The sequence below is a fragment of the Aythya ferina genome (genome assembly GCF_964211825.1).
Source record: "Aythya ferina genome assembly, chromosome: 29".
In the NCBI taxonomy this organism is placed as follows: domain Eukaryota; kingdom Metazoa; phylum Chordata; class Aves; order Anseriformes; family Anatidae; genus Aythya; species Aythya ferina.
This window is the reverse complement of record NC_140326.1, coordinates 150,972-167,500: the sequence shown is the minus strand read 5'-3', so window position 1 is coordinate 167,500 and position 16,529 is coordinate 150,972. Positions and strand designations below refer to the sequence as shown.

General features: G+C 41.3%; 2 protein-coding genes across 4 annotated transcripts in view; both read right to left on the bottom strand.

Moving 5' to 3' along the window:
* RIT1 (Ras like without CAAX 1) overlaps positions 1–4,784 on the bottom strand; it is a 6,817-nt gene extending 2,033 nt beyond the window's left edge. The window contains exons 1-6 of the mRNA XM_084500291.1: positions 4,655–4,784; positions 4,456–4,577; positions 3,977–4,033; positions 3,107–3,180; positions 2,445–2,636; positions 1–1,414 (exon numbers count right to left, since the gene is read on the bottom strand). The exon at positions 1–1,414 is cut by the window's left edge and continues 2,033 nt beyond it. Coding sequence (XP_084356417.1) covers positions 1,184–1,414; positions 2,445–2,636; positions 3,107–3,180; positions 3,977–4,033; positions 4,456–4,549 — 648 coding nt within the window. The 5' untranslated portion in view covers positions 4,550–4,577; positions 4,655–4,784 and the 3' untranslated portion in view covers positions 1–1,183. The remainder of the gene's footprint in view (positions 1,415–2,444; positions 2,637–3,106; positions 3,181–3,976; positions 4,034–4,455; positions 4,578–4,654) is intronic.
* A 116-nt stretch (positions 4,785–4,900) lies between these two features.
* KHDC4 (KH domain containing 4, pre-mRNA splicing factor) lies at positions 4,901–16,466 on the bottom strand (the record flags this gene model as incomplete). 3 transcript variants are annotated; one of them, XR_014686213.1, is made up of 14 exons in its annotated part: positions 4,901–6,334; positions 7,315–7,406; positions 8,750–8,834; positions 9,810–9,965; positions 10,464–10,717; positions 10,923–10,980; positions 11,758–11,818; positions 12,394–12,605; positions 12,952–13,115; positions 13,647–13,699; positions 14,300–14,379; positions 14,734–14,862; positions 15,986–16,223; positions 16,375–16,465. XR_014686213.1 is itself a non-coding variant. In XM_084500289.1 (14 exons), the coding sequence occupies 14 exons, from the start codon at positions 16,464–16,466 to the stop codon at positions 6,135–6,137; spliced, it is 1,902 nt and encodes a 633-aa protein (XP_084356415.1). In that variant the 3' UTR covers positions 4,901–6,134. The 3 variants fall into 3 exon arrangements, 2 of the variants coding, with proteins under 2 accessions (XP_084356415.1, XP_084356416.1); XM_084500289.1 differs by having other exon boundaries at positions 8,750–8,862; positions 16,375–16,466; XM_084500290.1 differs by having other exon boundaries at positions 8,750–8,862; positions 14,734–14,856.
* Between the last annotated feature and the right edge of the window lie 63 nt (positions 16,467–16,529).

Genomic DNA, 16,529 nt, shown 5'->3' with positions numbered 1-16,529 from the left:
TTGATTACTGAGCATAAAAAAACAAATGTACATGCACTAACTGTACCTCTTGTATATTTAAGGTCAGGGATATGAATATCTGTCAAGATAAATCTGTCATTGTGCCCAGCTAGTTGCTTCCTTCTACTGCATCACTAGTTCTATTTTTAAGACAGCATTGGAAGAATCTTACCAGCGTTAGGGATATTAATTCTGGGCCCAGATACCTCAGTTTCAGTCATTTTCTTTACAAAGTAGTTATCATAAAATAATTTGAAATGACTACATTAAAGACTTCTACTCAATGATACTGGCTCCTTTAAAATAATAATATAAAACTGAATGTAAATAAATAAGCCACTGCACCATTACAGCTGTCATTTTAAAAAGCAAGTCAGAAAATTCAAAGCTGTAGTTTCTAGAGCATCTACAGCATCATTACATTACACATGCTATGACAACACAGTAAATGCTATATACAGTAGGAAAATGCTACATATTCATGCACTGTTGCCAAGTTATAGCTGCCATAGGAACCATAATTTGCTTTTTCTGACTTGTTTAGAATCCCACCTACCACACTGAGATTTAACTGATAACTCAGATAAACTTGCACAAGATATGCCACATTACTTTTGATAGAAATATTCTTCTCAGTGAGAACAACAACAACAAAACCCCTCTAGTACATTTCCCTTCATTGCCACCAATACGTAACCTGACAGAGTCATGACATACACTTTGTAAACTATTTCTCAGGATGACCTCGAAAAGCCTTCTCTCACAATGTGGGTTACTGTTCTGGAGAGCAGCAAAATTTTGTTGTGCAAACAACTAGGAAAAAAATTAAGTTAGGCTGGGTAGAAGTTCAGCAATATTTTTACACAATTCAACTTCCAGTATGCAGTGACCAAAGACAAACATTAAAAAGTGCAGTGTCATAAACCTATCAGCATTTGTAATCAACAACATATAAACAGTATTTGCTGGATCCAGTCAAAAAATGACAACAAAATTGTTACTGTGTCTTAAGTTAAATATCCAAAATGAAGAGAATACCAATTTAAACAAAAATAATTGGTAAAGTTACACACTCCCTCATAAAAGTCCTGTCAGTCTAAAACATACTGTTGAAATGTCACTAAACCACTTCGGTTACAAATGGCCGTTCACAGGTTTCATTCTGCAGAGGAATTATCTCCGTTCAAGTGACTGAATCCTTCTTCCTTCTAAATGGTGACTTTAGTCTTTTCCACATGCTGCTTTTAGGTTTGGATTTTTTTTCCATTGCCATTACTGCTTCTTTTTCTTTCCTGCGGATTTCTCTCACAAGAGCATGAAATACATCATCAATGTAATAACGGTATGCAGCTGAAGTTTCGAAAAAAGGGCAGTTGAATTCTCGAGCTAAAGCAGAGCCTTCTTCTTTGGAGACCTAAAACAAAGTTCAGACTTATCAAGAAAGGCAAAACCATGAAGTGTACCTCTTCCTAGTCTGCTCAGCCCAGAACTTTACATGCACCCTCTCCTAGTTTCCAAACAGCATGTTTCAACCGATGTCTAAATCTTTCTCTACAAAACCATTTCTTTGTCACTCATTGCTTCTCAAGCAATGCAATCATCTGTAAGAGATTCTCCGGACATGGCAGCTTCTGGTCAATAAAACACCATTGAAGAAGAATTCCTTTCTTGGAACTTAATCACGGACTGCCTAATATGAGCAGTTCTCAGAGTTAATACAAGTATTTGTCAGCTTGGTCAGTTCAGGGTATTTCTTTCTCTTGGTTAAAATCTATTATTTTTGTCAAATCACTTCCCGGAACTGAACAAAACCTTTCCTGAACACCAGGCTTGCCGAAGACATACAAAGACAGACACCCACTCCCTGTTCCAAGGTGCTTTACACCTCTTAGCATGGGGTTCTACCTTAACTATCATGATTTTCCGGCCACAACGCAAACTAAAAAAATCAGGTATAGAAACAGCACTTCTGGAAATTGTTTTTCATGTCACTTTTCCATAAAGTAAAGCTCTGCTTCAAACTGTTTTCCCCACAGACAATACAATTTCCTTAAGCTGAAACTCATTTTCTTTCTGTCCATTCTTAGATTCTAAGTTCCCCATTATTATGCCTCCATTCTTATCACACTTGCATCTGTAATTTGTAGTAGTATTTGCAAGTGGTTCACAGAACGCTGTATCTCTATTAACAGCATCTCTCCTCAGGAATTAAAGAAGATTGATTCTAGGAAAAACCTAGGTTGAAACTCAAAGAATCAATCTGAAAACTTTACCTTTGTGATTGCATTTGGTTATTCAACACATACCAGGTTAAATATGTACTTCTCTAATGTTCAACTTGTATAGTAAACATGCAGAAAAAACTGAGGAAGGGAATCTGACCTCATTTATTACTGCACTTTACAGGAGAAATGTAATGGAGGGCCAATTTCTCAGCCATTTACCTGCCGTAGCTGTGTCAGATCAGATTTATTTCCCACCAGGACCACAGGAGTGTCATCAGTGCGCCGAACGCGATAGATAAGCTGTTTGAATTCACGTACTTCATGGAAACTGCGTCGGTCTGTGATTGAATAACAGATGATAAATCCCTCGCCAGCCCTCATGTACTGGTCTCTCATGGCCGTAAACTCTGCCTAGAAACAAACAATTATATTTCAATTGCACAAGTATGATGACTTTCCAGTTTGCTTAAAATGGGAAACAAAGTATGTATTCCAAAAACAGCTGCATAAAAATTCTATTAGCAAACTGGTCATCTGTCTTCTCATCCTGTTACATGTAGGATGAGATACTATTGGATTAATACCAAACTTCCCTTGCTATAGAAATTATACAAATGCGTATTATTTTCAGCCAATATGCTTGTTGAGCATGAATAGCAAGATGCAATGAAGAAAACAGTATATGAAACGAGTACTGCCTGGGATGCCTGCACATATAAAATGATACAGATGCTATAATCAAGACGATCTTAGAAGAATTATGACAGCTGTAAAAACAATTTGGAAGTAAAGACAGACATACTTTTATAGGATTTCTGTCTCTGTAACTGATCATTACAGACTCCTAACACCCTCCTACTCACTTATTAGTACTTACATACCTGCCCCGCCGTGTCTAAGATATCCAGATTGGCAGGTTCATCATCAATGCGTATTCGTATTTTATAAGCATCCTCTGTGAATTCATGGCACATCAGAAAAAACAAAGTTGGAGTACAATTGCAATATACATTAGTCATCAATACACAGAATGTTACACAAGAACCATGTAAGCTGTTAATATTATAACAGTAAATTAGCCAGATCTTCATTTAACAACAAATTAAAATTTAATTGCTTCGTGATTTAGTGTCTTCTCAACTAGGTCCATCTGGTCCAAACCCTGCTGAAACATGTTCACCCAGAACCACTTGGCTCAGGACCACATCCAGGTGGCTTCTGAATATTTCCATGGACAGAGAGTTCATAGTCTCTCTGAACAACCTCAGCGGAGGTATTCCAGGCCCTTCAGCATCACTGTACATAACAATATATTAAGCTCTGAAGCACTTCACCCATTAACATGAAATTTCTAAATTACAAAGCACAGTTTGGTCTGACAAATTAACAGTAACTGATCTGCATCAGATTAGATTAGATTTTTAGAACAGAAAACTAGCAATCACCCCTCAGAAGTTTCTTATTCTTGTTTGTCAACATACAAATACCAGGTAGCATGTGGCCCAAACAAATACATGGTGGGAAAAACGTTCAAGAGAGAGAACTCAGGATACGTATCCCAGTCCTTATGGTAGTCTCAAAACTTTTAATGCTTTAAATTAGTAAATTAAGGGACCTGATTCCTCAATTTACAGCCAAGTTTACAGACTCCTTTAAATTGAACACTTTACAGAAATGGACTCGACAGCACCTCAGTCTCCTAGGAGGTGGAGTGAACGGCAAAGAGGAAAGAGAAAAGAGATTTTTCATACCAATTGTGGGATCGTGATCCTCCGGAAATCGGTGACTGATGAACTGCATAGTCATGGCTGGAAACAAAAATTGGACGCTTACAGTCACATAAGCCTAATAAATACCTGCCACTTCGGCATTCACTTCACAACACGCCTACGTGCGTTATTTACCTGATGTTATTCAAGTAACAGCTAGAAGATAAAGCTGACAGAAAAAACAATGCAAGACTACCAAGAACCACAGATTAAACAACGCAGAAACATGGAGAACTACACGCTTATCCTCAACAAACGTGGCGTTAGAGGGTTCAGAAGCAAAGCTAAAAGCTTTTTTTTTTTTTTTTTTTTTTTCCCCCCAGAGCACGGAAAGCGACGCCACGCCGCGCTCCCTCCCGCCCCGGGCGGGCAACACACGAACCCGGCCCGCGAAGACGGCGCCGAGGCCGAGCAGGCCACGGGGCTTCAGGCCTCTCCGCGGCCCCGGCCCCCGCACGCACCGCTCTTGCCGACGCCGCCGGCGCCCAGCATCACCAGCTTGTACTCGCGGGGCTGCCCCGGGGTGCCGCCGCCCGGGCGGGCTCCAGCGTCCATCTCCTCAGCGCCCAAGAAGCCTCCGCCCCTGAGGAGGAGAAAACAGCGTGAGCGCCGACAGCCCCTCTCCCGGCCCCACCCCGCCCCGGCCCCGGCCCCCCTCACCGTCAGGCTCCTCCGCGCCGCATCCTCCCGGCCGCTGCCCGGGACCGCGACCTTCGCCCGGCCCCCGCTCCGGCCCCGCTCCGCGCCGAGGCAGCGACACCAAAATGGCGGCGGCTCCTGCTCCTCCGCCAGAGCCCGGCCCCGCCTCTCTCCCTCCTGGCCACGCCCCCACCTCTGACAGGATTCACCCCCCTCCCCCGGAGGCCGAGGGCAGCGAGGTTCAACAAAAAAAGTCAGCAAGAAGCAGAATATTTATACATTTATTTATAATGTAAGTATGGTTTTACTTATTTACAAGACATAGGAAAGACGACGTTTGTACAAGTGAGCCAGCATGGTCGTTCCGTGTGCAGCAGGGACACACCGTCTGATTTTTAAAACTTTTTACTGCTGTTTCAAAAGCTGACCGATATCTTGGCTGCCCCACACACCTATGTTCTCATTACAAGAGTTCCTTCTGCAACGACCTGCCCTGCCAAGAAAGCCTGTGGTGCAGTTCATGCCCGTAAACAACAGACATTTATTCATTTATTCACAGACTCCACTCCTGCTCTTCAAAGCAAGAGCAACGGTTGCGGTCAGGTCTCTGGTGCTGTTTAAGCCTAGGTGCTGCATTTCTTTTCCTTGTTAAACCTCCATGGAACAAAATGGGTAGAATCAAATAAGTGAATGCATTAAGAGATTGAGAGAAGTTTGGGAGAACCTCATGGGAAGTAGTTCCATATGAACTGCTGAATGGAATGAAATATGCAGGGATAATTTGAGAAGATGAAGTACCAATGTTACAGTACCAAGTCCACCTGGGAATTAGCATCAAGATAAACCAATTAAAGACCTGAGCACCCTCCCGTCCCCGACATTTGGCTAGAACCAGAAGTTGTGGAGTTAGTAAAACCACATTTCAAAGGAAAAAAAAAAAAAAAAAAAAAAAACAATGTGGAGTTACAGGAGACACTTAAAGTAAAATTAAATTATGAATTCTAGGAAATGTAATCCACATTTTTCTGAATTACTGTATATTCCTTTCCCTTTGTTGGAAGTCCAAACATTGAATCCATAGTCACCATTGTCTTAATGGGACTGCAAACACAGGCTGACAGCAGGAACACTAGATAAAATACAAACAACAGATGTATAATGAAGTCAGTATGACTGACACTTTCCATTTTTAAGTTATCCTGGAAAGATGGGAAACAGACCTACAGGCTTCCCTAGTTTTCCTTTACAGTACTTCCCCCACTCTTTAAGGGACTGGCCCTGTCAAAAATACTATTTCAAATATTTTTCAGAGTTGACAAATCCACCGCAGAAATAAAGATTTTTAAAAAGAACGGAGCCCTTTCAAGGGGGAATACTGAACCTTTAGCTTCTGTAAATGTAAAAACAATGCATATTTGCAAAGTTCATTTTGTAATATACATGCATTATTGCTAGAGGAAAAAAAAAGAGGATGAATGAAAACTGTTCTTTTATGTAGCTTTTATGGTGCCATCCAAAATGGCATCTGTTGTTTAGCTCGCTGTTGTGAGGAAGGGTATTGGTAACCCAGACTCCATCCCTGTGAAAAAGTACTTGCATTTTTATGGCCACCATGTTCCTCCTCTTCATCTGATGAATCTCCAGCATATGCCACTAATCCAAAGCCCTTTTCTGAAGTTTTCATCTTCTTAGCTTGATGATCTAGGAAGGGAAAACAAAACAACCCCCCCAGCCCCCAAGAAGGAAAAACAAAAATAAAAAGAGATAAAATGCCCCAAAACAAGTTAATAAAAAAAGATGTTAATTGTAAATTGTTAGTTGGACACCATTTTGAGGTCACAAGGCCAACAGTCATCCAAGGTCGAAGGCCACACGAAACAGCACCAGCAACAGCACAAGTGATCCATCAGAACCATGTAAGAGAACAGAGAAAGAAGAAACAAACACACAAAAAAGGTAAAGTTAGCAAATGGGTCTAAGTGATGGCAATTTCACCGTTAAAGAGATAAATATGTAAAGAAAAGTAGAAATTTTGTTCAAAAGAAAGCTAACAGAAGAGCAATCTCTGGGACCAATACTGCAGAAAAACTAAGGTTAAACAAACTAACACGATGTGCCTGCAGATCTGATATGGAAGGCACTAAACTACTAGGAGAGTTAAAGTGATTACGTGTTGTACCAAGTTGCAAAGACTTGATCCATGAAAGCCCTATGAAAGGATGAAATCTAATAACATTTATGTTGTTTGCAGACATAGCTCATGTCTGTAAATACACACCTGAACCATAACTCCCTCTGATACTCCTTAGTGCTTCTAGAGATAGCTGTTCACAATGAAAAGCCACATGACATCTGTGTTACAAAACAATCCCATAAGATTCTGTGCCTCAGCTGACTGATGGGTCAAAAAACTCAGTCACTGCCTTCACTTAATCACACCCTCATCATTCATATAAGTATTTACTGAAGTTTTATGAGAAGCATTATCTGTGTACATAGTCACAGTGAACACAAGAGATTTTAGAGCAGGGCAGTGTTCTAAAATCCCTTTTCACTGAACACAGTATGAAGAGTAGCTAAAAAAAAAAAATATCACTAATTTAAATGGGCACTAAGACCAGTGCAAACTTGTTTGGAAATGCAAACTTGACTTATAAGTGTATTTTATTCACTGCACTCACCATGGTTGCCTGGTAAAGACCCCACACCATTTCTTTCTTCAGATTCTGATTTCATCCCAGTGACTGGAAAAGCTGGTGGAGGCATCAACTGCCTATTTAAACAATTGCAAGCCTTCATTATTATTTATTTATATATTAAGAGCAAGCAGAGACAAAGGTAAGAGCAAACAAATTCAAAATGCAGTCCTTAACTGAATTTAACTTTTAATTAGATTCACTGTACTCTAAAATTCAGGATGGATAAGAACGTATAAAGGATAACAGCGAACACGTGATTCCATTTCACAGAGCATCTTAGCACTCCAACCAACTTAAAGAGATGAAAATGTGCAATACAAGATGAACTTAAAACTTTGAAAGAGGAATAAAGCTATATGATGCTTCTTACGAAATTACTTCTTACTTGAATTCAGGAAGCATACCACCAGCTCTCCAGATTAACTTTTTTTTTTTATTACCAGCTCTTTCATATATTAGGTCTCATAAAACCACAGGCTATTTTTGAAATCACAGAAAATGAGTAATAACATAAGACTTATATTTCACCCTCTCTTTTCTCTGCTTGCCTTAGTCTTAGCAGTCCAAGTGCAAGGTGCTGCACCTGGGTCGGGGCCATCCCAGACAGGAGTACAGACTGGGAGAAGAACTCATTGAGAGCAGCCCTGCTGAGAAGGACTTGGGGGTTGTGGTGGGTGAAAAGCTCAACATGAGCCAGCAGTGTGTGCTTGCAGCCCAGAAGGCCAACTGCATCCCGGGCTGCATCAAAAGTGGAGTGGCCAGCAGGTCGAGGAAGGGGATTGTTCCCCTCTACTCTGCCCTCTTGAGGCACAGTACTGCATCCAGGTTTGGGGCCCCCAGCAGAAGAAAGATGTGGACCTGTTAAAATGAGTCCAGATGAGGGCTACAAAGATGATCAGAGGGTTGGAACACCTCTCCTTTGAAGAAAGGCTGAAAGAGCTGGGCATGTTCAGCCTGGAGAAGAGAAGGCTCTGGGGAAGCCTCATTGCAGTCTTTCAATACTTAAAGAGGTTGTATAAAAAGGAGGGAGAAGGACTTGTTACTTGGGTGGACAATGCTAAGACACAGGTGAATAGTCTTAAATTAAAAGAGGATGGATTTAGTCTAGGCATTAGAAGAAAGTTCTTCACAATAAGAGTAGTGAGGCACTGGAACAGACTGCCATGAGAAGTAGTGGATGCCCCATCCCTGGAGGTGTTTGAGGCCAGGCTGGATGGGGCCTTGGCCAACCTGATCTAGTATGCAGCCTATGGTGGGAGGTTGGAGTTAGGTTACCTTTAAGGTCCCTTCCAACCCAAGCTATTCTATGAAAACAAACAAAAAAAAGCAAAATGCCAAGTCACAGAAGAGACCATAAAAACAGGTCTGGAATAAGCAAAGAATTAGCAAAGGTCTGATTATATTTTTCACCACTTACCTGTCCCTCTCTCTCTCCTTTCCTGAGGAACTTGCTGGCTTCGATCCGGCTCCATCGATTTCACTCTGACTGGAGAAGCCTGTACCTAAATTAGTCATATGAATGGGTCCATGCTATGAGCAGAAAAACACACGGCATTAGCAAATCTACAACTACAACATAAGCTACAGCTCCTTAATGATAATGATAGGAAACCCAACTTTTCAGAGTTGGCAATATACTACTAGAAGAAGCCACTAATCACCACTGTTAAACCAAATACTTTCTCCTAAAAATACTGAGGAGAGTAAAGTAGTAAGAAACACATCTGAGCATCAATATAGAAGACACCTCACCACTTAGTCCATCTTCATGAGGACTTATCTCCTCAATCATCCAATTCTGAATACTGTATAGGCCTCAAGCCATAGAAAACTCTGCTTCAGATACTAATATTAGGTCTGACATGTAGGCAGTTCCTTATATTCTCTAGGCAAAGCTTTTATTAAGGGTTTCTGCCTATAAGCAGGGATATATCATAAGCATTTCCAGAAATTCAGAAAAACTCAAAGTTATTCTTATTAACATCAACTGTGTAACATTCGCTATCTAAAAATAAATAAGTAAAATCAATCTCTTAAAACTAGGCTTCTTGTAATCTTCTCAAGTGCAACCTGCAAGAAAGGTAAATAGGAAAATCTGGAAGTTATTACCCTGCTTTCCTCCCCTCTCTTCAAACAAGCCTGTCCAAGCTACCCAACAAAGAAAGCAAAGAAGAAAAAAATAACATCCCTTTAAACTAACCAGTAAAACACTATTGCCATCTCTTTGACCTGAATGCACTGCTGTTCTTCATGAAAGAATGCAGGTCTGGAAAGCCAGATGCCAATTAATCAAATAAGACAGCCTGAGAACAGTGCATCCAGTCAAAGAAACTGTAGTATGGTCTCCATGTGTTGTAACAATTACTGTCTGCCAAAGGTCCTGCCTGTCTGGTCCTAAATGAACTGTGCTAATAACAATCCCTCTCTAGCCAAGTTCAATTTTGTTGAATTAAGTAAAATTGCTGATTTTATTCCACCTGATATCCCAGCAGTCCTGACTCTCTCTCATCTGGTAGTTCCTCAGTGAAGCGCCTCTTTTGACCTTGGGGATGGGGTTGAACTTGTGGCTGTGTACCAGTCGGCAAAGTTGTTTTTACTGGGGCAGCAGGAAGAAAAGGAGCACTCAGTGGACTCTGGCATGCCGAAGTTGGAAAAAAAAGATAATTTGATAATACATGTGTATGAAGTATAAACCCAATGTACAGTTTCATGCATAGGATCAGAAAACACAACTAGTTTCTCTTTGCAGAACTTGAGAGCCAAAAAGGAAGTTTACAATTTAAATTCGAAACAAGCATTTGATTTATGGAATGCTCCCACCTCCAAGTAATCATTATCTGCAATTCACTGTACCTACATAGCCTGTGGAAATGCTTTTCAGAAGTGACCTATCCCTGCAGATACCCTTTATGCTAACAGGTCATTACAATATGAAAACTGCAGCATGAAATAGCCATACCAAAAACATTGTTGCTTATGCAGAAGCATCAAAGCAATAGCCACAGAAATTGCCTATGCATACTGTAAAGAAGAATTCTCTCTCCGTTAAGTACTTTAAGTATTTTATTGTTAGCAAGAAACAGCTCAGTAAGTTGACAGCTATAAGGCAAACAGTACATCTGTGGCAGTACCTGGCCAGTGCTGGCTGGAGGCTGTACTTGAGATATTGGGTATTGTGTTGGCACAGGCGGAACTCCTGTAGGTATTGTTGTTAAGACTCCTGGTGCCAATGGCACAGCAGGTGGTACTATGCCTGGTACACCATATGGTGGCTGAACTGGTGGCTGAGGAGGGGGAACGACAGGATAACCAGACTGATATCCATTGGAAGGGTAATATGATGGCTGAGAAGGTACGCTATTTATAGCAGCAGGCTGCGCGAAGCCTGGTGAGAGAGAGAAGGAACAAAAGGGTCATCTTCAATTCAGCTAGCAGTCACAAAAACAGTGAATTACCAAGTATAAAAAGCTGGACTGCTTCTCGATTAAAGAGTTTAACACAAAGGACTTCCACAGGTAAAGAAATTCTACAAAACTTTGCTGTAAGTACAGCTCCATAGAATGCAGCTCTAAAGACTTCATAACATTTACCTGCTAAAGGTACTGCAGTGCTTATCTGATTCACAAATCGAGAGTATTCAGCATGAACCTACAAAGGATGTCAAAGATTAGAAAATAAGCATCTATTTCCTTTATTACTCTCCTGAAGGCAAAGGGCATTTAACTATGCATCATCATAAAATTGTAAGTGGACTTTGATTACAGAACACACTATGCTCAATGCCATAACAAAAATCCAAACATGAAAACGGAAAATCAAGAACACACAGACCAAAAACCACCAAAACCCTGCAGAACAAACCACTACTGGTCTCTGTGACAAATTCATGTAAAACACAGGATACCCTTTTACAGGAAATGTAGTATGGCAAATGAATTACTTCAGTAGATACAAAATACTTAAAGCATCTAAGAACTTCTAGATATTTTTCAATAGAGACTTAATATTGATACTTGAGTATGGGCTACAAACAGAAAGACTATCTGACAGGATTTTACTTTATTTTGGGGCGGTGCATTCATACAATGAAATTTCTTAGGTTTTGTTATATGTGTACACCACCAAATTTTCTAAAAACTCATTTGGTGCCAAGGACAACAATCTCTTTATGAAAGAAAACAGGCTGTGTGCCTCTGGACAATGTTTACAGCTAAGACAAGGTAAGGTATAGGAATCAAACAAAAGAATCCTGCTTTTTTTTTTTTTTAATGTATACAGTCGAAATTCCACACACTCTTTGGAAAAAACTAATGGCAAGTCAGAATATACTGTTTTGCTGAGAGCATAAAGTAAAATCTTTGTTAGCCAGGCACATGCTAAAGTTATGATGGGCTCTGAAATCGCATATTTGTAAAAGCTACTCACAGTTTGCAAGAGATTCTCACACAGCTTTTTAGCAGCTGCCAAACCTTCTGGCTTTGGGTGACTGAAAAAATAGAAAAGAGTCTCATAAACACAAACACCACCAAATTTCAGAGCCAGTTTTTTCATCAGCAACTTGCTGTCAAATCTTAACCCTTTAAAGAGCCATCAGACACTACAACAGGACTCTAGTTGCTCTGCAGCTATTTTAGCACAATTGCAAACAACAGTGAAGAACATTTATTTTCTAGATGAAAATTCAGGGTACCCTAAATACTGAAAGAAACATGCAAAGAGCAATGACTTGTTGCTCAATGCATTTTGTTGAGCTCTTAAAGTTCAACATCACAACCCAAGCCCAAGAAGAACATCGCTTTACTGTCTTCCCAGTAGAAGTAGTACATTATAGCACGATCCTTCTTCCTCCATCTTTACCACTTCCTAGATCTCTCTATTAAACTAGAAGTATAAAACCTGCCTCATTTGCATTAATCAGACAGAATTAAGACATAATTCTTAAAGTCATCTTCTTAAAGACTTTGAGACTAAGAACTCACCACAATAATAAAAATTAAGCTAAATTCATAAGAGGTCACTAGGATTTTTTTTATTATTCTATTTTTAAAAGCCTCCTCATACCTGATGTAGATGTACATGGGTTCAAAGGCTTCTCTGCCTGATGCTGGTTCTATGCAACCTGAGCCTTTCCCGCGAAGAAAGACTTTGGCACCTGTTTCAATTTGAATATGCTGCAAGTAGGAGCAACCAGGCCCTTCCACCTTCTCCTTCACGTTAAATGTAGGTACAGCATGTTCCAGACCAACAAATAATTTGTCCTGAACATAATGCATCTGTAAATGCAACAGTAAAGGCTTATTATTTCACTCTTAGAATTAGGATGTTCATTTCACTGGAGACCAAAAATCTCATTTCTGTTAGTCAGAACAGTTAGTGTTGGATGGCACAGTAGGCCCTTTGCTTTTCTCTAAGTAGGACTGCTCTCTCCATCCCTTTTCTTCTAGGAGATTACTGTCACCTGAGTCTCACTCTTCAGACTCAGTCTGATTAGTCCTCCAGATTTCACAACGTGCAAGTTTGTCTTTTTCCCCTGGTAAACAACGCAACATTTATACTTTGCAATAGGCAAATTTTGTAATCGATGATATTCAATGAAAGACACAGAAATAAATTACCTACCCCTGATTGGAACGGAGGTTTTTGACCAACTGCTGGAGACAACTGAGTAATGGGGGCCGGCTGGTGGTAGACAGTAACTGTAGCTCCGTTGAATGTTGGACTAGAACCTGTGGCAGCTTTCACTACTCCATTAGTAATAATCTCTTTAATACGGTTAACAGCTCCTATTTGACAGGATATGAAATATATTTGTATTTCAGTAGAGGGAAATTACTAAGAGATCTTAGTTCTCTTCACAAGAAGAATTTATACTAGGGGGATAGCCACCCAAACACTGATCTTCTTGATAACTACAGCAGACTAGATTCAACATGTCAACACATAAGAGATTCCCTTCATGCTTGACGATAGAAAAAAAATTCAGGCAATTGAGTTTAAAAAAAACAAAACCACATCCCCTGCCTGCCACACATACACACCATCCATCCGGAGAAATTAATTTTGAAAGCAACATTAACTGCAGTGATCAAAGCACATATTGCACTTTCTCGTGGTAAATCTAAGGTTTTAGTTCCATGACTTACAGGACACAGTACTTTAGATAAAGTCTCTGCTCAAAACTAACATCAATGATTTGCACTGACATTATTTATGGCACAAATCCATATCAGTCATAACAAAACCTATTAGTACGACAAGACTGTCTTAACATATTGCAAATAATTCGATAAAAACAGAATGCTTTGCGCACTTACTGTCAACCAATTCCCTTGTCTGACCCTGGACATGAAGATACAAAGGACGATCTCTAGGAAGGAAATGTCAAACACTCCTTTAAATCCACAGAGCACATACAGTAATGGATTCAATCTAATTCAATTACAGTTATCTGGCTATATGAATTCTTCCTCAAAATCTTGCAATAGACATGAAGTAGAAAAACAATCCATTCACATTATCACAGCAATCAGTAAGCAAAGCTTTGCACTAGAAACTACAAAGATTCAGAAGTTAATTACATGACAACTTATAAAAAGTTATTCTATTGAAAACTCTAACTTGCTTGTCCACATGAAAGGACAATTAAAAGCACCGAGTCTATGAAATATTAGCTTTCTTTAGAATTGGAAGGGTCCCATCCTTGACAAAGTGCTCAAGAAATCTAGTATAGGGTTCAAACAGAAGAACTTCAGCACACTCTGATCTGCCACATTTGTTTTTTATTTCACCTTATCAGTTCGAAGCAGGAAGGAAAGCAGCTGTGCAGTCAGTATTATTGTAACAATAAGCACATTTGAAATATTCGATAGTCAATTTACTGGCACACAAACATGACACTGCTCATGAAAAACAAGAAAACCTCATTATTAACCAGCCAATTATAAAAAAGGGGCAGAAAAATACAAACCCAGGTCCAACTTTTGCTTTCTCTTCTACAGTCATGAATCTACCTCGAGTAGAGACAGCTGCTCCACTCAGTCGGCTTATCTACAAGCAATTAAAAAAGTGACAAGTTTACCAATAATAAAACACACAAACATTAAAGTGGTTTAAGCTAAGTTGTTGTATAAAGAGAACATAAATCATTACTAAAGCGTTAAGAGAATAAACAGCGCCTGCTAAAGGATACTGGCTATGCTAAGTTACCTCGTGATATGACATCTTATCGAACAAACCAATAAACTACTCAAGAAGCATCTTAGAAAACACAGTAAGTTTTGTAAGAACAGAAAACAATCACTGAATATAGTTTACTGAAAGGTTTTTTAACCATACAAAAAAAAAAATGTACAACCATTCAGCTGCCATGCCTCACAAGTCAGCAGGAGCTCCTGAACATACCTCATCCTGAGTTTGTCCTCTGGTCAGCAGGTTTCTGCATGTGAGGGGCACGTCGTTAATTTCTACCTCTGCCACCACAAGGTCATCTTTGCTTTTACTTGCAGCTGGACCTTTTCCCAGAGCCTGCAGCTTCAAAGACAACCATTGAAACAGACCAGTGGTTGGAAAGATGAGAAAAACCACGTAACATACATGTCAACCCTAGCAATCTAGGGAGTTGAATACCTTTTACATTCTCCCCCTTTAGCTGTTGGACCCAAAAGTTTTACAAATATTAACAGAAAGTACATTATACCTACCTACTACTTACTAATTCACTTCTGCAAAACCTCAGCCTTAGATAAAAAACATTATTAGTTTTTTATCTAAACCTCAGGACATTTTAATAATTTGTTACTTAAATATTAGAAGCAACGCACAAGGAACACACTCTTGGTTCCACACAGGACAACCCAAAAATCAGACCATCAGTCTAAGAGCAGTATTTTAACGCTTCTTGAACTCCAGCAGCCTCAGTGCCATGACCATGTCCCTGAGGAGCCTGTTCCAGTGCCTAAACAGCCTCTCAGTGAAGAACCATCTCCTAACACCCAACCCAAACCTCTTCTGTCATAGCTCCATGCCATTCCCTCATATCCCGTTGCTGTCAACAGAGAGAAGAGAACAGCGCCTGTGCCTCCGCTCCCAGGGGCTTACTTGCTACTAAACCTTACGTGTTAAAAAGACTGTAATCGCCATTTCAGATACATGACCAACAGCAAGCCATCTGTGGTGACTACACAGCAGGGCACATCTGCCGCTCTTTCTCATTATCTACAAATGATTCTATGACAAAACAAAAAAAAAATAAATCATTTTGATACCACTGCGTAAGGCAACCCTTAAAAAATAACTGTCAGTCTCAACAACACTATGGATGTCAAGAACAGATATACACAAAACAGCTATACTATTTAGAATATAATTCAGAGTATTTATCTTCTTAACAAGAATCACTTTGGCTAAGACTTGTGGAGGAGGACTTACAGCTATGTCAGTTTTCTGTTCTTCTGCAAACACCAAGAAAACTTTTTCGGTTGTTTTAGTTACAGCCTACTCCAAGGATGAACCCCCCATCCATTCTTCGTCTTATAGACAGACATTTCAAAAAATAACACCGGAGGGGCTGCAAACAAGGGACGTGATACCTGCCCTCGCTCTCCCGCCAGGCCAGGGGGTCCCAGCGGCTCCTATCGCCCCCCCGCTCACTCACCTTGTCTGCCGTGCTGGGCGCCGGCTTCAGCTTCCCCTTGGCCATTAACATCGCGTTGATTTTCGCCGCCACGGCGGCGGCCGCATCCAGCGCCCCGGATGGAGCCGCGGAGCTCTCGGAACCGGCCGCAGCAGGGCCGCCATCCCCGCCGCCAGGAAAGGGGCGCCCAGGCAGCGGGGCCGTGCCGGGGAGGAGGAACGCGGGAGCCGGGCCGGGCTGGTCCCACTTGCTGCGGCGCCTGGAAAACGGACAGGCCTCAGTCCCCGCCGGCCGCGGCCTCCCGGGAGCTCCAACGCCCGAGCCGCCGGGCCCGGCAGCCGCCGCGCCTGGCAACCGCCGCACCGAGGCCCCTGCCCGCGGGCCGCCCACCCCGGCGGCCCCAGCCTCACCCGCCGGCGGCCCCAGCGTCGCGTTGCCCGGACCCTCCCGCCGACATGGCTCCGACCCCGCTCCGCCGCCTCCGCGCGAGCCGCAGCGTCATTTCCGGCCTCCCAGCGACCCTGGAAGGCCCCTTCCGGGCGTTGCCATGGCAACGGCGGCGGCT